At 43.5% G+C, this 27942-nt stretch overlaps 1 protein-coding gene across 1 annotated transcript in view; it reads right to left on the reverse strand.

The window, feature by feature from the left end:
- Window positions 1–2907: 2907 nt before the first annotated feature.
- The window catches only part of th2 (tyrosine hydroxylase 2), a 37594-nt gene continuing 12559 nt past the window's right edge, over window positions 2908–27942 (reverse strand). Inside the window, exons 8-12 of the mRNA XM_043708859.1 lie at window positions 24741–24810; window positions 20037–20093; window positions 17767–17862; window positions 8713–8846; window positions 2908–4361 (exon numbers count right to left, since the gene is read on the reverse strand). Coding sequence (XP_043564794.1) covers window positions 4202–4361; window positions 8713–8846; window positions 17767–17862; window positions 20037–20093; window positions 24741–24810 — 517 coding nt within the window. The 3' untranslated portion in view covers window positions 2908–4201. The remainder of the gene's footprint in view (window positions 4362–8712; window positions 8847–17766; window positions 17863–20036; window positions 20094–24740; window positions 24811–27942) is intronic.

Below are 27942 nucleotides of genomic sequence, written 5' to 3' on the forward strand. Positions count from 1 at the left end.
GCAGCATCCAAGGAGAAGGAGAATCGATGTTTCGGGCATAAGCCCTTCTTCAGGAATGGAGAAGGGCTTATGCCCGAAACGTCGATTCTCCTGCTCCTTGGATGCTGCCTGACCTGCTGCGCTTTTCCAGCAACACATTTTTAAGTACACAATATGGACTGCAGAGGTTCAAGAAGGAAGCTCACCAACATCCTCTTCAGGGCAACTAGGGATCAGCAATAAATTTATTATAATATATCAATCACATTCATGTGGTGAAATAAATTGAAGCAACAGATTGTTTTTGTTGATGATATTTATTATAATTGCGATAGCCAATGAAGATTTTCCAATGGTGAAATAATCACTGAAGCAAACTTGAAATAGGAAAGGACTCATTCGCAGGTCAGTCAGCAACAGCAGAGAAAGAAAAAAACGATGATCCTTTTTCAGAATACATTCACCCTCTAGTTCTCATCAAACTGAAATGTTAACTCTGTTTCTCTCTCCACAGTCAGTGGAATAGCACAGAGATAATCAGGCCCCAACATTTTCAAATTCATCACAAAAAGTTAAAGATTTTAAATTAAGGACACAAAATTCTCCAAATTCAGACCAGGTTGAAAGAATGCACGGACCAGATCTTATGATTAATTAGACTCTAGCTGCAAGTAAACAGTTACAAAACCATTAGAATTTCACTGCAATTTCCTTCCAGACCCTCCCTTACACACACATATATACACAGATACACACACTATGGACAAGAACAGACCCCCTCAAAACATTTTAAGTAAGTAACCTAAATCCTAATGTTTTCTTATTTTAAAGGCAAATGTAAAGTGCTGTGTTCCAGATGTAATTCAGTTAGTCAAACTACTAAACTTTAAGCAAAACACAATTCATTTGAACACTACGGTTAAAGCATATCAAAAGAAAGAAGAGCTTAGAATAACATAGCTCTACAGAATAACAGGTACAGTAACTATTACTAATTAACTGTTCCAATATAGTAACATCCCATAAACAAAACAGACAAATTCAGAAAAACAGATTTTGTCTCTAGGAGTCTAGAAAGTGAACCTCCAGCTTTTGGCTATGATTGAGAAAGGGAAAAATAGTTTCCACTTCTTCAAGCCCACAAAAGCAGCAGCTGAATCTCAAAGCTAAAAGAACTAAAGCTAGAATTCCTGGTCTATGGGAGTTGGCCAAACCCATTCAGGCTGCTTCTATTGTTCCAACTTGAACAAAAACCCAAGGCCTCACAAGCTTGTTTGCCCTAGCGGTCTGGCAGGCAGGGCATCTCTGCCTTAAAACCTCTCCTTCAAAAAATGGACAAAATACATATTTTAAAGCCACAGCATTGTCACAATAGACACATACAGACAGGGAAACAACAAATGGATGGAGAGGAGAAACTGATTAGACAGTTACATAGTCTTTTAGGAGAAAGTGAGGACTGCAGATGCTGGAGATCAGAGTCGAAAAGTGTGGTGCTGGTAAAGCATAGCCAGTCAGGCAGTAGCCAAGGAGCAGAAGAGTCAACATTTTGAGCATAAGCTCTTCATCAGGAACGTGGAGTGGGCCCAAGGGGGCTGAGAGATAAATGGGAGGGGGTTGGGGTTCTGGGGAAGATAGCTGGGAGCTAGTCCTCAGTAAAACCCTCGCCTTCATCCCACTACACTCCCACATCAATGAATTCAACATGCGTTGTAACATCAAATTTTTCTTGCTCTGCCTCTGTTCTTACTTTTTCCATCAGGACTCCCACCAATCCTCCAAGGACCCCTTCTCCCACCAGCAACACACCCCATCCACTTGGATACACGGTGCTGGTCTATTACTTGCCCTCAATCACTTCATCTCCAACTGCCATCATGATATTGACCGCCTCATGAGGAGATTGAACAGGTCATTAACTTCATGAACACCTTCCACCCTGATCACAAGGGTTGGGTGGGGGGGGTGGGGAGTGGGAGTGGGGGGTGTTGTGCTGTTGTAGTTTGGCACACCGAACTGTACACCGCTGAAACCAGGTGGCAACTTGCAGACCCCATCTCCTATTGCCCCCTTGACCACGACCTCACTTCTCATCACCAAATCATCATCTCATGGACCATCCACAACCTCATCACCTCAGGAGATCTCCTGTCCACAGCCTCCAACCTCATCGTCCGAGAACCCCGCACTGCCTGGTTCTACTTCGTACCCAAAATTCACAAAAGCTGACTATTCCAGTTGACCCAGCGTCCCGGCCTGCTCCTGCCCCAACAAACCTATCTCTGCATACCTTGACACTGCCCTATCCCCCTTGGTCCAGGATCTCCCCACATACGTTCAGGACACCACCCACGCCCTCTACTTCCTCCATGAGTTTTGCTTCCCCGGCCCCCAACTCCTCATCTTCACCATGGTCATCCTATCCCTGTACACATCCATCCACCATAATGAAAGCCTCCAAGTTCTCCATTTCTTCCTCTCCAGCTGACCCAAATGGTACCCTTCCACCAACACACTCATTTGATTTGCTAAACTGGTCCTCACCCTCAACAATGTCTCCTTCAAATCCTCCCACTTCCATCAGACTAAAGGGGTAGTCATCGGCACCTTCATGGGCCCCAGCTATGCCTTTTGGGTACGGGGAACAGTCTGCACCTTTTCTTCTGCTACTTTGATGACTGCATTGGCACCACTGCATGCTCCCATGAGGAGGTTGAACAGGTCATTAACTTCATGAACACCTTCCATCCTGACCTCAAGTTCACCTCGACCATCTCGGACATCTCCCTCCCCTTCCTAGATCTTCCGCCCCACCAAACCTTGGGCACCACTACCCCCTCCTCCCTGCCACCCCTTCCCAGAGTTTATGCTCAAAACATCAACTGTTCTGCTCCTCGGATGCTGCCTGACCGGCTGTGCTATTCCAGCACCACACTTTTTGAGTTTGGTAGTCTTGTCCACAAATATGGTTGAGTCGGTTCTTGATGATCTGAAAGTTTCTTCCTGGCTTCCCTTTCCAAATTCTTCTGCTTATTTATAAAAGGTACAGGGTGGCTCGTTCACTTGCAAGTTCACTCTGATTTATCATTTAAATGTCACAGCTCACAAAAACTGCTGAAGCAATAATGAACTAGTCTTCTTCAAGGTTACAGTGGGTTTGACTGCAGAGAACAGAGAGTCTCTCAGTCTCTCTCTATCACCCACACACACACACACTCTTACTCTCTCTCTCTCTCATTCTCAGTCTCTCACACATTGTCTCTCCTGAGCTGGTGGAGATCAAAACACTTCTCCATGTCTTATTCCTAGTTCCAAGCTGTTGAGTTACTGGACAACAAATCACACAGAAACTAGCAAGCAAAAGACCCTTGTCATCAGTAACTGGTCACTAGTCCATAAACCAATCAACCAGAGCTATATCTGTATACAGAACTCTTTGGCTCCAACTCATCTGCAGCCACTTCAATAATTGTTCAAATGGCTGTACAAACAGCTTTCCCAAGGCTGTCAGGTTATTTGTTTTCAAACCCTGCAACCATCTATTTAAACACTGATATTTTCAAACAGTTCCTTCTCATTCTAGTGTATGGTTTGAAAAACACAGTGCTTACACCGTCGATGCTGCCAGACCAGATGAGTTTCTCCAATCTTTGCTATTTGTCTTTTAGATTTTCAGCATCCGCAGTATTTTACTCTCATTTTCTCCTAATTATTTGCTCATCTATTCTAATTCTTAACTAATGATTCAGAATGTATCATCACACACCTGCACAGACTCAGAAACTACTGGAAGTCTCTAGAATTCCAGAGGGTGACAGGCTGTTCTCTCATTAGAGAGGGGTGGTGAGTTTCATTGAGGGTTACTACATCTCAGGTGAGAGGCCGGGCCTTCATGTTGACTTCAGTTGGTACAGATATTGAACTAATGCTGTTTAGTATCACTTTGCATCGTGAACCAGCCATCCAGCCAATCGAGCCAACCACCACCCTATAAACACCAGCATGCACGCACAGATACAGCAATTTAACAATCATGTTGTACAATTGTAGCTCAGCTATTTCGGGTCTAGTTTCAGGATTCTTATTGAGATTGATTGGGGTTGAGTTATTCCCAGGTTTCTCCAGATCAGCTGCCAACTCTCCAGGTTTTCTGTGGAACTTTCTTCAAGGTCACAGGTCTGTGGGAAACCTTCTGTTTTAAGTTAGCGTGGGGAAGCCTTGTCTAAGAAAGTTTATCCAGAGCAAAACAGAGATTTTTCAGCTCATCGGCGATCTGGGTAAGAGCTTTCTTGATCTTGTGTGGTTTGTCCAACAACTCGACACTGCAGGTCAGTGGGTCATAACGGAGTGAAAAAGGCCTCCTGATTTTACACGCATACATCCTGTTCAGAAAGAAAGAAGAAAACAATCATTAAAACCCAAAACGATGTGGTGCACTGAGTAGTGTTCCTGCCTCTGAGCTAGAAGCCCCAGGTTCAGGTCCCACACCAGGACTGGATGGCCAAGGAACATTGGAAATCAGATAGAGTATCAACTTGTAATTCCTTCCAACACACCCCAATGAGAGGTGGTAAGGGAGTGATTAAGATCAAAAGACATAGGAACAGAAGTAGGCCATTCAGCCCATTGAGTCAGCACTGCCATTCCATGAGAACATGGCTGATCTGATAATCCTCAACTTCACTTTCTTTTCTTCTTCCCATAACGTCTTCCTATAATCCCTTACTGATTAAAATCTGTCTGTCTCAGCCATGAATATACTTAATGACCCAGCCTCAACAGCCCTCTGTGGTAAAGAATTTCACAGATTCACTCCCTCCAATAGAAGACATTCCTCCTCGTCTCTGTCTTAAATATGCAACCCTTTATTCTGAGACAATGCTGTCTCTTACAAAGGGAAACAACCTCTCCACATCTCCCCTGTCAAGACCCCGAAGAATCTTGTATGCCTCAACAAGATCACCTCTCATTCTACTAAACTCTAATAACTGTAAGCCCAAGCTACTTAATTTCTCCACATTGGGCATTCCCTCCCTACCTGGGATCAGCTGAGTGAACCTTCTCTGGACTGTCTCCAAGGCCAGTCTATCTTTCCTGAGATAAAGGTCCCAAAACTGTACACAGTATTCTAGCTGTGGTCTGATTAGTGCCATGTACGTTTTTTTTTATAGTCCCTATTTCATCTCTTTCTGAAATAAAGGCCAACATTCCATTTTCTTTCCCTATTACGCACTGAACTTGGATGTTAGCTTTTTTGTGATTGATGTACAGGAATCCAAAATCTCTCTGTTCAGTACCTTTCTATAGTTTTTCTCCCATTAAATAATATCCAGTTCCTCCATTCTTCCTGCCAGTAAGGTCCTTGAACTCACAATTACATAAGTTATATTTCATCTGCCAGTTATCTGTCCATTCACTTAACCTGTCCATATCCCTCTACAGAGTCTTAGTGCCATCCTCATTACTTGCCTTCCCACCTATTTGTGTATCATCCACAAGCACATGTCTGTCATACATTCAATTTCCCCATTTAAGTTAATAAATAATTATGGCCCCAGCACTGATTCCTGTGGCACTCCACAGGATGCAAATCTGAAAATGCCCCACTTAGCCCCATTCTGTGTCTTCCATTAGCTATGTGGCACAGTGGTTAGCACTGCTGCCTCAGCACCAGAGACCCGGGTTCAATTCCCGCCTCAGGTGACTGACTGTGTGGAGTTTGCACATTCTCCCCGTGTCTGCGTGGGTTTCCCCCGGGTGCTCCGGTTTCCTCCCATAGTCCAAAAATGTGCAGGTTAGGTGAATTGGCCAGGCTAAAATTGCCTGTAGTGTTAGGTGAAGGGGTAAATTTAGGGGAATGGGTCTGGATGGGTTGCGCTTCGGTGTGGACTTGTTGGGCCGAAGGGCCTGTTTCCACACTATTAGTAATCTAATCTAATCTATCCAATCCTCAATCCATGCTAATATACTATCCGCCATTATGGGCTCTGATCTTATTCAGTGACCTAATGTGTGAGACCTTATCAAACACCAACTAAAAATCCAAGGATATTACATTGACTACTTCCCCTGCATCTACCCTGTTTGTTACCTCCTCAAAGAATCTGTCAGGCATGTTTTCCTCTTCATGAAGCCATGTTGGCTGCTTGAACACATTTTACATTTCTAAAAGCTCTGCTATTATAGCCTTTATCATAACTTTAACATTTTCCCGATAGTAGACTCGCCAACTTTAAGGGCATTTAAATGGTCATTGGATAAACATATGGATGAAAATGGAATAGTGTCGGATAGATGGGCTTCAGATTAGTTTCAGGTTAGCACAACATCGAGGGCCTGAGGGCCTGTACTGCTCTGTAATGTTCGATGATCTATCACAAACATTAAGCTGATTGGCCTGTTTTTCTGACTCCCTCTCGTTTTAGATAGAGGTGTTATACTGGCAGTTTTCCAGTTAATTGGGAAATTAATTTTTCAGAATCCAGAGATTCCAGGAAGATTACTACCAGTGTATCCACCATCCCTGTAGCTACCTCCTTTAATATCTTCAGATGCATCCCATCAGGGCCAGATAGTGACTTTGTGGAATTTTTTAACACAAAGAGCTGGAGAGGCTGGGTCATTAATTATATTCAAGGCTGAGATATATAGGTGTTTAATCAGTAAGGGAATCAAGATTTATGGAGTAAAGGCAGAAGAGTGGAGTTAAAAATGATCAGATCAATCATGATCAAATTGAATGGCAGAGCAGATTTGACGGGCTGAATGGCCTACTTTTTCACCCATGTCTTATGGTCTAAGATCTCCACTGTTCTGGATGGAATGATTGAATAAGACTTAATTAAAGTTAAATTGCCATTGCTTGAAATAAGGTAAAAACAGGTAAAAACAATGATTGCAGATGCTGGAAACCAGAGTCTAGATTAGAATGGTGCTGGAAAAGCACAGATCAGGCAGCATCCGAGGTCCGTTGCTTGACATAAAATCAGTCTGACTCCAGGTTAAGACACAGTCAGATTTGAAACAAGGCCTCACACCTAAAATGTATTGTCTAAACTGAGACAAGATAACTACGGTTATCTTAGGGCAGTGATTTGAAAGAAATTCTGGTTTTCCATTGTAATCAAATGAAACCTGCATCTCCATTCTAACTGATTAAAGAATTAACAGCTATGGGTGGCATGGTGGCTCAATGGTCAGCACTGCCAGGGACCTCAGGCGACAGTCTGTGTACAGTTTGCACATTCTCCCCATATCTGTGTGGGTTTCCTTCAGGTGCTCTGGTTTCCACCCACAGTCCAAAGATGTGCAGGTTAGAGTGAATTGGCCATGCTAAATTGCCCATAGTGTTCAGGGATGTGTAGGTTAGGTGCATTAGTCCGGGATAAATATAAGGTAGGGGGAATGGGTTTGGGTGGGTTACTCTTCAGAGGGTTGGTGTGGACTTGTTGGGCTGGTGGGCCTGTTTCTACACTGTAGGGATTCCATAAAATCTATCTAGGTTTGATCAATACATTCACATCAGTTCTATGACTCTTTGATCTTTTACATATAAATTCTATGTATGATGTATTCTGTCTCACTAGCTACCTGAAAAAGGAGCGGGGCTCCGGAAGCTTGTGGTTTCAAATAAACCTGTTGGGCTATAACCCCGTGTCGTGTGATTTTTGACTTTGTCCGCCCCAGTACAACACTGGGTCATCCACATCATGGCTACCATTGTTTGAACATTTAAATGTACTGAGCAAAATGATTTCAAAGAAAATGAATTACCTTTTTCGCTGACATAAAGTTATAGAGTCATAGAGATGTACAGCATGGAAACAGACCATTCGGTCCAACCTGTCCATGCCGACCAGATATCTCAACCCAATCTAGTCCCACCTGCCAGCACCCGGCCCATATCCCTCCAAACCCTTCCTATTCATATACCCATCCAAATGCCTCTTAAATGTTGCAACTGTACCAGCCTCCACCACATCCTCTGGCAGCTCATTCCATACACGTACCAACTGCTTTGTGAAAAAGTTGCCCCTTAGGTCTCTTTTATATCTTTCCCCTCTCACCCTAAACATATGCTCTCTAGTTCTGGACTTCCCGACCCCAGGGAAAAGACTTTGCCTATTTAGCCTATCCATGCTCCTCATAATTTTGTAAACCTCTATAAGGTCACCCCTCAGCCTCCAACGCTCCAGGGAAAACAGCCCTAGCCTGTTCAGCCTCTCCCTATAGCTCAAATCCTCCAACCCTGGCAACATCCTTGTAAATCTTTTCTGAACTCTTTCAAGTTTCACAATATCCTTCCAATAGGAAGGAGACCAGAATTGCATGCAATATTCCAACAGTGGCCTAACCAATGTCCTGTACAGCCGCAACATGACCTCCCAACTCCTGTGCTCAATACTCTGACCAATAAAGGAAAGCATACCAAACGCCTTCTTCACTATCCTATCTACCTGCGACTCCACTTTCAAGGAGCTATGAACCTGCACTCCAAGGTCTCTTTGTTCAGCAACACTCCCTAGGACCTTACCATTAAGTGTATAAGTCCTGCTAAGATTTGCTTTCCCAAAATGGAGCACCTCGATTTATCTGAATTAAACTCCATCTTTCACTTCTCAGCCCATTGCCCCATCTGGTCAAGATCCTGTATCACTTCCCTTATGTTCATGATCATTAGTTCATATGTTTGGTTGAGAGATGCAGTACCCTGTATTTGATCTGTGGTCTTACCAGAGTTTGGATTTCGCATCTTCAAAACTCTCAGACACAAAGTAAACTGGTTGGAAGGTCTGGTCTTGATAGGTTTGCATTGCCGTGACCTCAGGATCGAAAGCTTTGTATTGTGGTTCTCCCGATAAGGAATACTATGAATGACAGAAAGTTTCTTTTAATCACTCTTTCACTGCAAGTTAACTTACATATGGCCTTTTGTAATCAAACTCTAAAGTGTGAATCCTACTCTTCATCTAATGCTGGCAGACAATGTGTGAAATTCTGTTTGCCTGTTCACATGAGTATGCAAGACTTATTATAGGCCCAGATAGTATTGCAGTGAAGAACTTGCCTTTAATTAGCTGGAAAGCCTGAACAAAGCTTGCCTTTATCGAGAATCTATTTCAGACAGGCAAAGCTGACCAAATATAATTAAGTGTTCAACTCTCCCTGGCAGACTATGTTCATTTTCATCCAAATCACCTTCTTCCCATTCTCTGGGAACTCTTTGTTCCTCAATGTGTGAGACCTTAATCCAGAACAACACAGTTGAGTGCAGTGCTGAAGGATTGCTACATCATCAGAGGTGCTGCTTTTCAGATGAGGCGTGAAATTGAGGCCATGCCTCCCTGCTAAGAGGGACATAAAAACTTTCTTGGCACAACCACAAGTGAAATCAAAAACAGAGACAGGAATTGCTGGAAAAACCCAGCAGGTCTGGCAGCATCTGTGGAGAGAAACCAGAGTTAGCGTTTCAGGTCCAGGGACCCTTCCTCAGAACTGACCCCAAAATGAAGGTTTTGAGGAAGGGTCACTGGACCTGAAATGTTAAACTTGGTTTCTCTCCACAGATACTGCCAGACCGTCTGAGCTTTTCCAACAATTTCTGTTTTTGTTTCTGATTTACAGCATTCACAGTTCTTTCGGTATCACGAGTGAAATTAGGACAGGTGCCCTCACCAGTATTTAATTGTCAGTAAATATTATTATTGCTGATAAAAGGCATATCTTATACACCAGAGAACAATATAGTGCAGAACAGGCCCTTCGGCCCTCAATGTTGTGCCGACCTGTGAACTAATCTAAGCCCATCCCACCACTATCCCATCATCATCCATGTGCTTATCTAAGGACAGTTTAAATGCCCCTAATGTGGCTGCGTTGACCACATTGGCAGGTAGGGCATTCCCCGCCCTTACCACTCTGTGTAAAGAACCTGCCTCTGACATCTGTCTTAAATCATTGTAAATCATCCTTGTAAATTTTTTCTGAACCCTTTCAAGTTTCACAACAGCTTTCCGATAGGAAGGAGACCACTCATGTTTATGAAAAGAACGTGTGTTAGTTTAAGGCCCAAATTTGTAGGAAAATCACAACAACTTGAATCTGTATGGCACTTTTCATATTGCAAGATGCCCAAAGTCTCTTAACAGAAACGTTATCAAACAAAACTTAACTCTGTGACACACAAGATAGGGGCTTAGTCAAGGCACAGTATCAGATTGAAGATGCTTTCTATAGGAGTGGAATGAGAGTGAGAGAGTTTTAGGAAAGGAATTCTAGAACTTAGAATCCGTGGAAAGCGGCTAAGAATGACTTTATAGCTCATTCAATCTCTTCCAATTTTTATTATTATTGAATTCACTGCAGTATGAAACTGTCTGCCAACTCATGGTCATCCCTTTTGCATGAGCAACCAATGATTGTAATTATTTAGAGGCCTCAGCTAATAATCAACATGGACATTTTGTACAAACCCACCGATTGCCACAGCTATCTGGATTATGTCTCCAAATGCCCTGCCTCCTGTAAATATTCTATCCTTTATTCCAAATTCCTTTGCCTCCACCACATCTGCTCCCAGGAGGACCAGTTCCACCAAAAAACACACCAGATGGCCTCCTTCTTCAAAGACCGCAATTTTTGCCCTTCCATGTAGTCAATGATGCCCTCCAGTGTATCTCCTCCACTTCCCACACGTCCACCCTCAAACCCCACCCCTCCAACTGCAACAAGGACAGAACCCCCCGGTCCTCACCTTCCACTTCATCAACCTCCGGATATATCATTTCCACCCATACAGTCAGACTCCACCACCAGAGATATATTTCCCTCCCCACCCTTATCCACTTTCCGTAAAAACCGTTCCCTCCGTGACTCCCTTGTCAGGTCCATTCCACCCACCAACCCACCCTCTCCTCCTGGCACCTTCCCCTGCCACCGCAGGAATTGCAAAATCCCACACCTCCCCCCTCACCTTCCACATCATCAGAGTTTTACCTGCACATCTACATACATCATTTACTGTATCCATTGCTCCTGATGTGGTCTCCTCTACATTGGGGAGACAGATCACCTACTTGCAAAACGCTTCTGAGAACATCACTGGGACACCTGCACCAATCAACCCCACTGCCCCGTGGCCAAGCACCAATTCCCCCTCCCACTCCGCCAAGGGCATGCAGGTCTAAGGGATTCCTCCATCGCCAATCCCTGGCTACCCGACACCTGGAAGAAGAACGCCTCATCTTCCGCCTTGGAACACTTCAACCACACGGCATCAATGTTAATTTCACCAGTTCATGATCTCCCCTTCACCCACCTTATCCCAGATCCAACCCTCCAACTTGGCACCACCCGTATGACCTGTCCTACCTGTCCATTTTCCTTCCCATCTATCCTCTCCATCCTCCTCTCTGACGTGTCACCATTACCCCACCTTCATCTACCTATCGCACTCTCAGCTACTCAGCTACATTACCCCCAGCCCTATGCCCCTAACATTTATCTCTCCACCTCCTTAGCTCACAATATTCCTGATGAAGGGCTTTTGCCCAAAATATCAATTCTCCTGCTCCTTTGATGTTGTCTGACCTGTTGTGCTTTTCCAGTACCACACTCTCAACTCTGACCTCCAGTATCTGTAGTCCTCACTTTCGCACCTGGTTCACTCATATAATCTCGGTACGGAAATCTGCTGTCCTTATCCAGTCAGGACTGTTTGTAATTCCAGACCCAGAGCAATGGGGTAAACTCTTAACTGCCCTCTGAAAAGCCAAGTTTCTGGTATTGAGACTGCTCTAATGCAACGAAGGGTTTGTCAAGTTCCAAGAGATCAATTGTGTTAGGGAACTCTCCAGTCCGAGATACAGATAGATGTTTCGGTGGCCAGCAGAGAAAAATCAGAATGGTGTGTTGCTTCCCTGGATCAAGGGTGTCTCAGAGAGAGTGCAGAATATTCTCAAGGGGGAGAGGGACTACCAGGAGGTCATTGTCCACATTGGAACCAACGACACAGGAAGGGAAAAGGTTGAGATTCTGAAGGGAGATTACAGAGAGTTAGGCAGGAATTTAAAAAGGAGGTCTTCAAGAGTAATAATTCTGGATTACTCCCGGTGCTACGAGCTAGTGAGGGCAGGAATAGGAGGATAGAGCAGATGAATGCATGACTGAGGAGCTGGTGTATGGGAGAAGGATTCACATTTTTGGATCATTGGAATCTCTTTTGGGGTAGGAGTGACCTGTATGAGGAAGACAGATTGCACCTACATTGGAAGGGGACTAATATACTGGCAGGGAGGTTTGCTAGAGCTGCTTGGGAGAATTTAAACTAGTAAAGTTGGGGGCAGAGGGGGTGGGGGAGAGGGGGTGGTGGGACTCAGGGAGATAGTGAGGAAAGAGATCAATCTGAGACTGATACAGTTGACAACAGAAGCAACTCAAACAGTCAGGGCAGGAAGGGACAAGGTAGGACTAATAAATTAAACTGCATTTATTTCAATGGAAGGGGCCTAACAGGGAAGGCAGATGAACTCAGGGCATGGTTAGGAACATGGGACTGGGATATCATAGCAATTACAGAAACATGTCTCAGGGGTGGGCAGGACTGGCAGCTTAATGTTCCAGGACACAAATGCTACAGGAAGGATAGAAAGGGAGGCAAGAGTGGAGGGGGAATAGCATTTTTGATAAGGGATAGCATTACAGCTGTGCTGAGGGATGATATTCCCGGAATTACACCCAGGGAAGTTATTTGGGTGGAACTGAGAAATAAGAAAGGGATGATCACCTTATTGGGATTGTATTATAGACCCCCTAATAGTCAGAGGGAAATTGAGAAACAAACTTGTAAGGAGATCTCAGCTATCTGTAAGAATAATAGGGTGGTTATGGTAGGAGATTTTAACTTTCCAAACATAGACTTGGACTGCCATAGTGTTAAGGGTATAGATGGAGAGGAATTTGTTAAGTGTGTATAAGAAAATTTTCTGATTCAATATTTGGATGTACCTACTAGAGAAGGTGTAAACCTTGACCTACTCTTGGGAAATAAGGCAGGGTAGGTGACTGAGGTGTCAGTGGGGGAGCACTTTGGGGCCAGCGACCATAATTCTATTAGATTTAAAATAGTGATGGAAAAGGATTGACCAGATCTAAAAGTTGAAGTTCTAAATTGGAGAAAGGCCAATTTTAACAGTATGAGAACTTTTGAAAGCTGACTGGGGGAAGATGTTCACAGGTAAAGGGACGGCTGGAAAATGGGAAGCCTTCAGAAATGAGATAACGAGAATCCAGAGAATGTATATTCCTGTCAGGGTGAAAGGGAAGGCTGGTAGGTATAGGGAATGCTGGATGACTAAAGAAATTGAGGGTTTGGTTAAGAAACAGAAGGAAACATATGTCAGGTATAAACAGGATAGATCGAGTGAATCCTTGGAAGAGTATAAAGGCAGTAGGTGTTTACTTAAGAGGGAAATCAGGAGGGCAAAAAGGGGACATGAAATAGCTTTGGCAAATAGAATTAAGGAGAATCCATAGGGTTTTTACAAATACGTTAAGGATAAAGGGGTAACTAGGGAGAGAATAGGGCCCCTCAAAGATCAGCAAGGCGGCATTTGTGCGGAGCCGCAGAAAATGGGGTAGATACTAAATGAATATTTTGCACCAGTATTTACTATGGAAGCTATAGAATGTGGGGAAATAGATGGTGACATCTTGGAAAATGTCCATATTACCGAGGAGGAAGTGCTGGATGTCTTGAAATGCATAAAGGTGGATACATCACCAGGACCTGATCAGGTGTACCTGAGAACTGTGGGAAACTAGAGAAGTGATTGCTGGGCCACTTGCTGAGATATTCGTATCATCGATAGTCACAGGTGAGGTGCCGGAAGACTGGAGGTTGGTTAACGTGGTACCACTGTTTAAGAAGGGTGGTAAAGACAAGCCAGGGAACTATAGACCAGTGAGCCTGACGTCGGTGGTGGGCAGGTTGTTGGAGGGAATCCTGAGGGACAGGATGTACGTGTATTTGGAAAGGCAAGGACTGATTAGGGATAGTCAACATGGCTTTGTGTGTGGGAAATCATGTCTCACAAACTTGATGGAGATTTTTGAAGATGTAACAAAGAGGATTGATGAGGGCAGAGCGGTGGACATGATCTATATGGACTTCAGTCAGGCTTTCGGCAAGGTTCACCATGCGAGAGTGGTTAGCAAGGTTAGATCTCACGGAATACAGGGAGAACTAGCCATTTGGATACAGAACTGGCTCAAAGGTAGAAGACAGAGGGTGGTGGTGGAGGGTTGTTTTTCAGACTGGAGGCCTGTGACCAGTGGAGTGCCATAAGGATCAATATTTGATCCTCTACTTTTTGTCATTTATATAAATGATTTGGATGCGAGCATAAGAGGTACAGTTAGTAAGTTTGCAGGTGACACCAAAATTAGAGGTGTAGTGGAGAGCGAAGAGGGATATCTCAGATTACAACAAGACCTTAACCAGATGGATCAATGGGCTAAGACGTGGCAGATGGAGCTTAATTCAGATAAATGCAAGGTGCTCCATTTTGGGAAAGCAAATCTTAGCATAACATATACACTTAATGTTAAGGTCTGATGGCGGGTTGCTGAACAAAGAAACCTTGGAGAGCAAGTTCATAGATCCTTGAAAGTGGAGTCGCAGGTAGATAGGATAATGAAGAAGGCATTTTGTATATTTTCCTTTATTGGTCAGAGTATTGAGTTGGGAGGTCATGTTGCGGCTGTACAGGTCATTGGTTAGGAGAAAGTGAGGACTGCAGATGCTGTAGATCAGAGCTGAAAAATGTGTTGCTGGAAAAGTGCAGCAGCTCAGGCAGCATCCAAGGAGCAGGAGAATCGAAGTTTCGGGCATAAGCCCTGAAGAAGGGCTCATGCACGAAACGTCGATTCTCCTGCTCCTTGGATGCTGCCTGACCTGCTGCGCTTTTCCAGCAACACATTTTTCAGGTCATTGTTAGGCCACTGTTGGAATATTGCATGCAGTTCTGATCTCCTTCCTATTGGAAAGATATTGTGAAACTTGAAAGGGTTCAGAAAAGATTTACAAGGATGTTGCCAGGGATGGAGGATTTGAGCTATAAGGAGACGCTGAACAGGATGGGGCTGTTTTCCCTGGAGTGTCGGAGGCTGAGGGGTGACCTCATAGAGGTTTACAAAATTATGAGGTACATGGATAGGCTAAATAGACAAAGTCTTTTCCCTGGGGTGGGGGAATCCAGAACTAGAGGGCATAGGTTTAGGGTGAGAGGGGAAAGATATAAAATAGACCTAAGGGGCAATTTTTTCACACAGAGGGTGGTACGTGTATAGAATGAGCTGCCAGAGGAAGTGATGGAAGCTGGTACAATTGCAACATTTAAAAGACATTTGGATGGGTATATGAATAGGAAGAGTTTGGAGGGATATGGGCGGGGTACTAGTAGGTGGGATTAGATTGGGTTGGGATATCTGGTCGGCATGGACGGGTTGGACCGAAGGGTCTGTTTCCATGCTGTATATCTCTATGACTTTATGACTCTATGACTCCACAAACCAGTCAGATATTAAGAGGAGGGTTCATTGACATCCTCTTGTGGACAATTAAGGATTGGCAGCAAATGGTCTTGCCAGCAACTTCCACATCTTGTAACCAAATTTAAGAAATCAACACACAAGTTGCTTCCGTGAAGTTATTTTACAAGTTTAATGTTCTCTGTTATGTACTGTTAATAGCTAGATTAATGTGCCACACCTGTTAGATATTGTAATTTATCAGCTTAATATGTTAACAATGATTTTTTTTTCTGTATTCAGTCATGGGATGAGGGTGTCGCTGGCTAGGGCAGCCTTTATTGTCCATCCCTAATTACCCAGGGGGCAGTTAAGAGTCAACCACATTGCTGTGGGTCTGGAGTCACATGTAGTCCAGACCAGGTCAGGATGGCAGTTTCCTTCCCTAAAGGACATTAGTGAAGCAGGTGGTTTTTCAAACAATTGACAGTGGATTCACTCTAAATTCCAGATTTTTAAAAGTTGAATTCAAATTCCACCATGCCGAGACTCAAACTCAAGTCACCAGAACATTATCCATGTCTCTGGCTTAACTGTCCAGTGATAATACCACCAGGCCATCACCTTGCATACTGTAATTTGCCAGTTTAATATATCAACTCACTGTAATTGTCTCATTAATACCCATTTCAAAGGCAATATAAAATACAAATAGAATATCTGATCTTATTTCCAAACTGTTCATGTCACACACATGGTTAAACATGTGTTGCTGGAAAAGCGCAGCAGGTCAGGCAGCATCAAAGGAGCAGGAGAATCAATGTTTCGGGCATGAGCCCTTCTTCAGGAATGACAACTGGCAAGCCACCTTCATGCCACACAAATTCCAGGCTATGATCATCTCCAATCAGAGACAATCTAACCCCTGCCCTTTGGCATTCAAAGGTGTTACATCACTGAATCCCCCACTATCAACACCCTGGGGGTTATCAGAATTTCAACTGGATCCACCACATAAACACTGTGGCTGCAAGAGCAGGTCAGAGGCTTGGAATATTGGAATGAGAAACTCACCTCTCGACTCCTCAAAGACTGCCCACCATCTACAAGGCACAAGGCAGCAGTGTGATGGAATATTCCCCACTCGCCTGGATGGGTGCAACTCAAACAACACTCAAAAAACTTGACACCATCCAGGACAAAGCAGCCCACTTGATTGGCACTACATCCACAAGCATCCACTCCCTCCATCACCGACGCTCAGGAGCAGCAGTGTTTACTATCTACAAGATGCACTGCAGACGTTCACCAAAGATCCTGAGACAGCACCTTCCAAACCCACAGCCACTTCCATTTGGAACAACAAGGGCAGTAGATACATGGGAACACCACCATCTTCAAGTTCTCCTCCAAGCCACTCACATCTTGACTTGGAAATATACCGCTGTTCCTTCAGTGTTGCAGAATCTAAATCCTGGAATTCCCTCCATAAGGGCATTGTGGGTCTACCCACAGCACATGGACTGCAGCAGTTTAAGAAGGCGGCTCACCACCACCTTCTCAAGGACAACTAGGGACGGGCAATAACATGCTCCCCCAGTCAGTGACACCATACCACAAGTGAATTTTTAAAAATTGAATGTGTAAAGGGAAGGTGTGCAGCCATAGGTTACCTGGATTACTGATCCAGTGGTATGACCAGAATGTCATTGTCTCTTCATGGTTGCCAAGGGGATCAAAGGTTATGGGGAGAAAGTGGGAAAATGGGGTTGAAAAACCTATCAGCCATGATTGATTGGTAGAGCAGACTTGATGGGTCGAATGGTGTAATTTTGGCTCTTATGTTTTATTGTCTTATGCTCTAGTGATATAGGATAAGGCATCATAAAAATGCAACTTTTTACATTTGTTATAGAGAAATTGTGGGACCAGTTAGCTCAGTTGGTCAGACAGCAAACGTGTAGTTCAGAACAAAGCAATTAGTTTGCTTTTCCAGCTGAGATAGACTTGATAGCTACATCCACACCCGCCTTTCGAATGGAAGGCAACGGCAAACTGGGACCAATGAAACCTGTCAAGGAAAGGGTTGAGGATGAAGCATCAGCAGCCAATGAGTGAAGGAGCTATCTTCAGACAGAGCACGTATGAATGAATGGATGAATGAATAGTGAAACTACAGAAGCACTTACTGTAATGCTGCTTCCAATAGCAGAAAAGAATTACCACTGTTTGTGCATTTGTGCACTATTGGGTTCTTACCATAAGTTCTCCGTATGAGGAAAGTAGACCAGCTCCATAAGCTTTCAAAACTCCATTCTGTTTGCACAACCCGAATTCTATCGTAAACCAGTAAAGCTATAGAAACAAACAGCAAATTATTCAAGATCTGTCCTCTCAGACTGGTTCCATTATTCAATTGCATCACAGTTGAGCTGTTTCTTAACTCACTGTTGCCTCACAGCACCAGAGACCCGGGTTCACTTTCCTGCCTCAGGCGACTGACTGTGTGGAGTTTGGACATTCTCCCAGTGTCTGCGTGGGTTTCCTCCGGGTGCTCCGGTTTCCTCCCACAGTCCAAAGATGTGCAGGCCAGGTGAATTGGCCATGCTAAATTGCCCGTAGTGTAGGGGAATGGGTTTGGGTGGGTGCGCTTCGGCAGGTTGGTGTGGACTTGTCGGGCCGAAGGACCTGTTTCCACACTGTAAGTAATCTAATCTAATGTAATCTAAAACTCTGTTCTACTGAGGGGTATAGATAGGGTTAATGATAGTTGTCATTTCCCTAGGGTGGGGGATTTCAAGACTAGAGGCATATTTTTAAGGTAAAAGGAGAGAGATTTTAAAAAAGAGAGAGGCAAAGATTTTACAGAGTGTGGTTCGCATGTGGAATGAACCTCCTGAGAAAGTGGTGGATGTGGGTACAGTTACACCTTTTAAAAGACATTTGGATAAGTTCATGAATAGGAAAGGTTTGGAGGGATATGGGCCAGAAGCAGGGTAGGTGGGACTAGTTTAGTTTGGGATTATGTTTGGCATGAATTAGTTGGACTGAAGGGTCTGTTTACATGCTCTATGACTCTATGGTCCTTTAAAAATTACACCAAATTATAGATGGTTATAAGTTATATTTCAAAAGGCAAGTGAAAATGTCTGGCTCCCTGTTTGTAACAGGTAGAATTGTATCCAGGAAAGAGATTAAATTAATCCTGTTTGTCCAGACAGTCAGCTATATCATGCAGCAGCAGCAGTTTCAATAGTACACAACAATAATGCTGACAACAACAATCTTCATATCTTTCCTGAAATATGGAACTCTCCCAAAATATTCTATCAGAAGCGTTAATGGTATCTTACTAAGTTCAAAGCAACCAGATCAATCTAGAATTTTAGAGATTTGGGAATAGGTAATAAATGTTCACTGTCCCAGAAACACCTACTGTCAATGAATGACCTTTTAATAAGAAAGTCACTGGTTAGGAGTGAGGTGAACATTTTTATGCCATCCAGTGCATCACATGACAGGAGGAGTGTAAAGGCGTTAGAAAAGCTCAGAGGCGTCTGATCCCAGAAGCAAATATAGTTTTTTTTGCTTTCTTTTCTTTATGTTTTCTACTGCTCAATAAAAGTTGATCTTTGCAGCTGTACTTGACCTTGAGCACAGCTAGGTCTGAAATATGGTGGAGATGTCAGAAGTCCCAGAAGGTCTTTGTACTGGGGAGGAATCCCCGAAGGTCCTTGTACTGGGGAACATTTCAGCTGCTGGTGAGTGCTAAATAACATGGGTGTAGTACCAGAGAGGGATGGTGTGTACATAATGAGGTGATCAATGTAAAACTTTGTAAGAAAGGTCACTAAAAGTCATAGAAAGAAATATTCACAAAACCTCCTGAATTGACACTTAGCCAATATTTGGTCAAACACAGTCTGTAAGTTTTAACAAGCTCCTTAATTTAGAAGTCACCTCAATGGTTATTGCAACAACACTATTATTGTAACAAAAACAATGCCCAACAGTACTGATAGTATTAATTGTAGAATAGATCATAGTCTAAATTGTGCCTAAAAATGTGATTAAGGTGTTTCGGATACACATTTCCAACTCTTTAGCATAAGGTCAACAGCAATGTTGAAATAAATTTGGAAACTAGATATTAAAAAATATATACTGTACAATACAAACTATATTTTAGTGTTATTCATTCAGTATTAGATGGAAATTGAGATTTATTCTGCTTAGTTAGTCATCTTGATTTTGTCAGAAGATTTAGACAGGATTGGTGAGCCCAGTTGGCTGGATGGCTGGTTTGTGATGCAGAGTGGGTTCAATTCATGCACTGGCTGTGGTTACCGTGACAGACTCTCCTTCTCACCCTTGTCCCTCTCTTGAGGTGTGGTGGCCCTCAGATTAAACCACCACCAGTCGTCTCTCTCTCTCTCTAATGAAACAGCAGCCCTCTGGTCTGGAAGGACTATGGCAACATTACCTTTACCTTCATTCTTTATGATCAATTTTGTTTCTTAATTACTCACTGTTGATAGTTTTTCAATATCCTCATCTGAAGCTCCTAATGAAGCAAGGCCAAGTTCCTGCAGATATATGAAAAAGCAGAAGATCAGATTAACATCTGATTATCCTAAATCTCAGGTGTATTTACACATCCAGCTGTGCACTTTGGTCAAAGCAATAAAGGTGTAGAGTATATGTTCCTCTCTTTCTCACTCTGATTGTGGGTAAATCTGGGAGAAGATGAAGATAATTGGGCAAAGGTTGTTTGCCAATGCATCCCCACCAATTCCAGGATGTCCCATAGAAGTGATAGTGGGTATCTCAGACAGTGACACAAATATGTGTGGCTATATTAAAGGGGAACAGCGATGTAGTGATCATATGACCTAATTTCTAATCTAGAGATCTGGAATAAAGATCTCGAGAACACAGGTTCAAATCCTAATTTGAATTCAGTTTTAGAAACATCCTGTCTCAGTAAAGGTGAATGTGAAGTGACTGGATTGTTGTGAAAACTCAAATGCTTGCAAATTTTCCTTCGGGAATCAATCTCAATGTTCTTATCCAGTCTGAGTTAATATTTGACTCTCGTGCCCAACAATTTTTGATGTTTTTGGCTGCAATCAGAAGTCCTTTAGTGTGATATAAGCGTCACTGACAGGGTCAGTATTTACCATCCATCTCCATTTACCCTTGTGCTGAAAAGATGGTTGAGTCAACCATACTGTTATGGACCTGGAGTCACACATAGGCCAGACCAGGCAAGGACAGCAGATTTCCTTCCTATCCTCACATTTATGAAACAGATCTTTTTTTCATGATAATCAACATAATTGCTATAGTCACCATTACTAAGAAAAACTTTTAATTCCAGACTTATTTGTTGGTTTCCTATTTTAGCAGGTATCATGTTGGGATTTGAACCCAGTGTATTAACAGGCCTGAGGCTTGCTAGGCAAAAGTGAGGACTGCAGATGCTGGAAATCAGAGTCAAGATTAGAGTGGTGCTGGAAAAGCACAACAGGTCAGGCAGCATCCACGGAGCAGGAAAATCGACGTTTTGGGCACAAGCCATTCATCAGGAATGAAGGCAGGGAGCCCCCGGGGTGGAGAGATTTATCTCCCCACCCCAAAGTCTCCCTGACTTCATTCCCAATTTTCCTGCTCCTCGGATGCTGCCTGAGGCTTGCTAGTGTAGTGATATTACCATCACGCCACCATCACCTGTAGTGGCTTTATAAGTCACTCATTTCTAACAAAGCTCTAGAAGGCCAATCATCACGATCTCCAGTCAACTTGGATAGGTAATAAATTATGCTGATTCTCATATCCTGTAAACATTTATTGCAAACAATTGGACCATTTCTATCAAATACACATTCTATAAACATTGTCAAAAACGAAAAAAAAAACACATGTATTTTGGGTATTCAAACTGTAATGACTGGAACAGAGTTGACCTTCAGGTCAAATGAAAAACAAAATACTCATGTTCAGTTTCCCTAAGGACATTTCATATCATGGTTGGGTTCAGACAGCCAATTGCTGTGATTGATTCCTGACTGCTGATTCCAACTCCTCAGCAGAGGCAGGAATACTGTAGGAATTCATCCATGTGTATTTAGTTAAAAATCACACAACACCGGTTATAGTCCAACAGGTTTAATTGGAAGCACACTAGCTTTCGGAGCGATGCTCCTTCATCAGGTGATAGTGATAGAATTGTGTCCTCCACTATCACCTGATGAAGGAGCATCGCTCCGAAAGCTAGTGCTTCCAGTTAAACCTGTTGGACTATAACCTGGTGTTGTGTGATTTTTAACTTTGTACACCCCAGTCCAACACCGGCATCTCCAAATCATGTGTATTTATGTTGCTTTGGCAGTGCAATCTTGGCTGGGATCAGCAGGGATCAGCTGGGATCAGCTGGGATCAGCTGGGATCAGCTGGGATCACAGAGACAAGTAGAAGCCCTGTTCTAAAGTAATCCTACTCTCTGTTAGTGAGATCACTTGCTAAAGGGAATGCACTTTGCATCAATCCTAAGAGGGTGAAGCCAGAGCTGTCTTACTGCTCATCTCTGCTGATTGAAGAACTATTAATCTTATCGTTCTGATCCTAATCATCTATAATGAAGTGCAAAGCAGTTGACACACACAGTGTCACATTGCTGAACAGGTTCTGAAGAAGGGTCATTGGACTTGAAACATTAACTCTTTTTTTCTCTGCACAGATGCTGCCAGACCTGCACAGTTTCTCTAACATTTCCTGTTTTTATTTCAGATTTCATCTGTTGTTCTTTTGTTTTATATTAACTCAGAGACCTAGGCTAGGGTGCCATGGTGGAATTTGAATCCAATAAAAATGCGGAGTTAAGAGTTTAATACTGACCAAGAAACCACTGTTGGTTTTGGTGGGGGGGGGGGTATCTGCCATCTTTACCTGGTCTGACTTACACGTGACTCCAGACTCACAGCAAAGTCATTGACGTTGAACTGCCATCTGATCAATTAGTGATGGGCAATAAAGTGCTGATCTGGCCAGTGGCACACACATAACATGAATTAACTTTTTAGAAATGGAATTATTATACTGTCCATGAAGGTGCATGAAAGCATCTAAACTTGCATTTACATAGCAACATTTACATCTTCGGATAGGTCAAAACCTTCACAACACTTCTGAAGTGAGGTCACTGTTGTACTAAAGGCACCAGTTGACTTCTACACTCTTGCAATTAGATAAAAGATTATGTTGTTTGCTTCGGTGACTTGGTTGAGATTTAACTGTTGACATGGAGACGGAGAGTGCTTCCTCGCCTTTCCTTGACAAGTGTTTTGGCATCTTTGAGATCTGTCCGAGAGAGCAGACAGGACCTCAGTTCAACATTTCAGTCCAAACACAGCTCCTGGTAGGCAACTTCACCTGCAATTTTCTTCTCTGCTATACGACCTACCAAACTCTGTGCCTGGCAGTGATTTTGGAGGTAAATGTGTCATTAATGCTGATTGGCATGTCCAGAACCTCTCAGCAGGAATGTTGCTGACAGACCAGCACTCTTGACTTTCTAAAACAGCAGCCTGCATAATACAATTAAATTGTTGGAGCAGGGTTTGAACCAAATATTTCTGGTTCTGAGGCTTGAATGCTAATATTAAGCTACATTAGAGTGGTGCTGGAAGAGCACAGCAGGTCAGCTGCATCCGAGGCTCTCCACCCTGGAGGCTCCCTGGCTCCATTCCTAATGAAGGGCTTTTGCCTGAAACGTCGATTTTACTGCTCCTCAGATGCTGTCTGACCTGCTATGCTTTTCCAGCACCACTCTAATCTAGACTCTAGTTTCCAGAGTCCTCACTTTTGTCTTGCTAACATTAAGCCACAAGTGATGGGCAATAAAGTGCTGATCTGGCCAGTGGCACACACATAACATGAATTAACTTTTTAGAAATGGAATTATTATACTGTCCATGAAGGTGCATGAAAGCATCTAAACTTGCATTTACATAGCAACATTTACATCTTCGGATAGGTCAAAACCTTCACAACACTTCTGAAGTGAGGTCACTGTTGTACTAAAGGTACCAGTTGACTTCTACACTCTTACAATTAGATAAAAGATTATGTTGTTTGCTTCGGTGACTTGGTTGAGATTTAACTGTTGACATGGAGACGGAGAGTGCTTCCTCGCCTTTCCTTGACAAGTGTTTTGGCATCTTTGAGATCTGTCCGAGAGAGCAGACAGGACCTCAGTTCAACATTTCAGTCCAAACACAGCTCCTGGTAGGCAACTTCACCTGCAATTTTCTTCTCTGCTATACGACCTACCAAACTCTGTGCCTGGCAGTGATTTTGGAGGTAAATGTGTCATTAATGCTGATTGGCATGTCCAGAACCTCTCAGCAGGAATGTTGCTGACAGACCAGCACTCTTGACTTTCTAAAACAGCAGCCTGCATAATACAATTAAATTGTTGGAGCAGGGTTTGAACCAAATATTTCTGGTTCTGAGGCTTGAATGCTAATATTAAGCTACATTAGAGTGGTGCTGGAAGAGCACAGCAGGTCAGCTGCATCCGAGGCTCTCCACCCTGGAGGCTCCCTGGCTCCAATCCTAATGAAGGGCTTTTGCCTGAAACGTCGATTTTCCTGCTCCTCAGATGCTGTCTGACCTGCTATGCTTTTCTAGCACCACTCTAATCTCGACTCTAGTTTCCAGAGTCCTCACTTTTGTCTTGCTAACATTAAGCCACAAGCATCATCTAACAGAGTTGGAATCACACATTCTTGCAATATCAAAGATCACTTTGTCCAACAGCTCAAAATATTTTCACTCCTTTCTCCTTAAACCTCTTTCTCTCTCTACCTCACTGTCTTTCTTTAAAGCTCCTCTTTGACCAAGCTTTGATCACCTCCCCCAATGCACTTTTCTTTGATGTGAATTTTTGTCGCTAATCACTCTATTATACATCATGCAATGTTTTACTGACATAAAGGTGCTATGTAAATGCAAATTGTTGTTTGCAGCACCAAACAGGTTCCTGTCTCCTTCTTACCCACACAAGAAAAAATAAAACAGGTTAATGAATCTGCTCCTAATTATTTAATGTAAAGATCATACAGAAACCACAATCCCAAGGAGAGGAATGGCAGGGTGTGAACATTATGTAAAATTAAAGATCATTAAAAGCTTAAACAAAATAAAGATACCAGTGAGCGGTGAGTCCTTGCCTGTGAAAATTGTGCAAACTGTTTGTCGGCCAACATAGGAATGTGTCCCAATAGCTCATGACAGCAATCTCTGTGAAAAAGGATGACAACATCACTAATCATTTTATGTTCTTTCATAGGCAGCACCTTGCATCTAATCACTCACCCCGACTGACCACACACTCCCGACTGACCACACACTCCCGACTAACCACTCACCCCGACTGACTACACACTCCCGACTGACCACATACTCCCGACTGACCACTCACTCCCGACTGACCACACACTCCTGACTGACTACTCACTCCTCTCTGACCACTCACTCCCAACTGACCACACACTCCTAACTGACCACTGACTCTTGTCTGACCACTCACTCCCAACTGACCACACACTCCTGTCTGATCACTCAAACCTGTCTGGCCACACTCTCCTGACAGACCACACACTCCTGTCTGACCACTCACCCCTGTTCTGACCACTTACTCTTGACTGACCACTCCTGTCTGACCATTCACTCTTGACTGACCACTTGCTCCTGTCTGACCACTCACTCTTGACTGACCCCTCACTCTCAACTGACCACTCACTCCTCTCTGACCACTCACTCCTGACTGACCACTCACTCCTGACTGACCACACACTCCTGTCTGACCACTCACTCCCGACTGACCACTCATTCTCGACTGACCACTCACTCCTGACTGACCATGCTCTCCTGTGACCACACACTCCTGTCCTACCACACACTCTTTCTGAACACTCACTCCTCTCTGACCACTCACTACTCTCTGACCACTCACTCCTGACTGACCACACACTCCTGTCTGACCACTCACTCCCAACTCACCACTCATTCTAGACTGACCACTCACTCCTGACTGACCACGATCTCCTGTCTGACCACACACTCTTTCTGAACACTCACTCCTCTCTGACCACTCACTCCTGACTGACCACTCACTCCTCTCTGACCACTCACTACTCTCTGACCACTCACTCCTGACTGACCACTCACTCCTGTCTGACCACTCACTCCCGACTGACCACTCATTCTCGACTGACCACTCACTCCTGTCTGACCATTCTCTCCTGTCTGACCACTCACTCCTGTCTGACCACACACTCTTAACTGACCACTCTCTCCTGACTGACCACACACTCTTTCTGAACACTCACTCCTCACTGACCACTCACTCTCGACTGACCACTCACTCCTGTCTGACCATTCTCTCCTGATTGACCACTCACTCCTGTCTGACCACACACTCTTAACTGACCACTCACTCCTGACTGACCATTCATTCCTGACTGACCATTCACTCTTGACTGTCCACTTGCTCCTGTCTGACCGCTCACTCTGGTCTGACCACTCACTCCTGTCTGACCATTCATTCCCGACTGACCACACACACTCCTGTCTGACCACTCACTCCTGACTGATTAGGTTTTATGACTGGGAACTTTATGTACAATAGAAGCAGCACAGGCCATTCAGCCCATTAAGGTTGCACAGTCATTAGGGGCACAGTCTTGTGTTGCTGAACCTGAGACAATAGTGTGTATTATTTAAATGGAGCAAACCTGCAGAAAGCTGCAACACAAAGGGACTTAGGACATTGTCTTACGAGCAAAGGTTAAATAGGCTGGGATTCTTCTCACTGGAGTTTAGAAGAATGAGAAGTGATCTCATTGAAATATATTGGATTCTTAAGGGCTTTAACAGGGTCAACGCTAAGAGGGTGTTTCCCCTCATGGGAGGGTCTAGGATCAGGGGCACAGTCTCAAAATAAAGGGGAACCAATTTAAGGCTGAGATGAAGAGGAATCTCTCCTCTCAGAGAGTTGTGATTCTTTGGAATTCCTTGCCACAAGAGCTGTGGGGGAAGAGTCCTTGTGTATACATTCAGGCTGAGATTGATAGATTCTTGATCAGTTGGAGAATCAAGAGTTATGGGGAAAGGGCAGGAAGTGAGGAATGTGAGGAATCCTATTGAATGATGGAGCAGGCTCGAGGGGCCGAATGGCCTACACATGTTCATATTATGGTCATAATTTAAAAACTGAAAATTTTTAAAAAGGCACTTTAAAAAGTGATCATTCAATATTCCTCAATTTTGCATTGGGCAATGTATTGTACATTGGACTTGGGGCAAGGCTAGTTTGATTCACCTAAAATTTCTTTATTTGCAGATGTAGAAATGTCAATTCATAAATACGTTAATTTAAAAATCATGGAACATAGAACATAGAACATTACAGCACAGAACAGGCCCTTCAGCTCTTGATGTTGCGCTGACCTGTAGAACCAATCTGAAGCCCATTTAACCTGCACTATTCCACTTACATCCATATGGTTATCTAATGCCTATTTAAATGCCCCTAAAGTTGGCAAGTCTGCTACTGTTGCAGACAGTGTGATCCACGCCCCCACTTCTCACTGAGTAAAGAATCTTCCTCTGACATCTGTCCTTTATCTATCACCCTTCAATTTAAAGCTATGTCCCCTCGTTCTAGCCATCACCATCTGAGGAAAAAGGCTCTCACTGTCCAACCTATTTAAACTTCTGATCATCTGTATGTCTCTATTAAGTCACCTCTTAACATTCTTCTCTCTGATATCTCAAATCCCTCAGCCTTTCCTCATAAGACCTTTCATCCATACCAGGCAACATCTTAGTAAATCTCCTCTGCACCCTTTCCAATGCTTCCACATCCTTCCTATAATGCGGCAACTGGAACTACACGCAGTACTCCAAGTGCTGCCACACCAGAGTTTTGTACAGTTGCAACATGACCTCATGGCTCCGAAACTCAATCCCTCTACAAATAAAAGCTAACACACTATATGTCTTCTTAACGGCCCTATCAAACTGAGTGGCAACTTTCAGGGATCTATGCACGTGGACAGCGAGAACTCTCTGCTCATCTATACAACCAAGAATCTTACTATTAGCCCAGTATTCATCAACCACTTAACCCTCATCCACCTACTTGGTCACCTTCTCAAAGAACTCAATAAGATTTCTGAGGCATGACCACTCCTTCACAAAACTGTGCTGACTAAACCTAATCAATTTCTTCCTTTCTAGATGATTATAAACCCTATCTCTTATAATCCTTTCCAACACTATACCCACAAACGAAGTAAGGCTCACTGGTCTATAATTACCAGGGTTGCCTCTACTCCCCCTTTTGAACAAGGGAACAACATTTGATAT

The sequence above is a fragment of the Chiloscyllium plagiosum genome, chromosome 19 (assembly GCF_004010195.1).
Source record: "Chiloscyllium plagiosum isolate BGI_BamShark_2017 chromosome 19, ASM401019v2, whole genome shotgun sequence".
NCBI lineage: Eukaryota > Metazoa > Chordata > Chondrichthyes > Orectolobiformes > Hemiscylliidae > Chiloscyllium > Chiloscyllium plagiosum.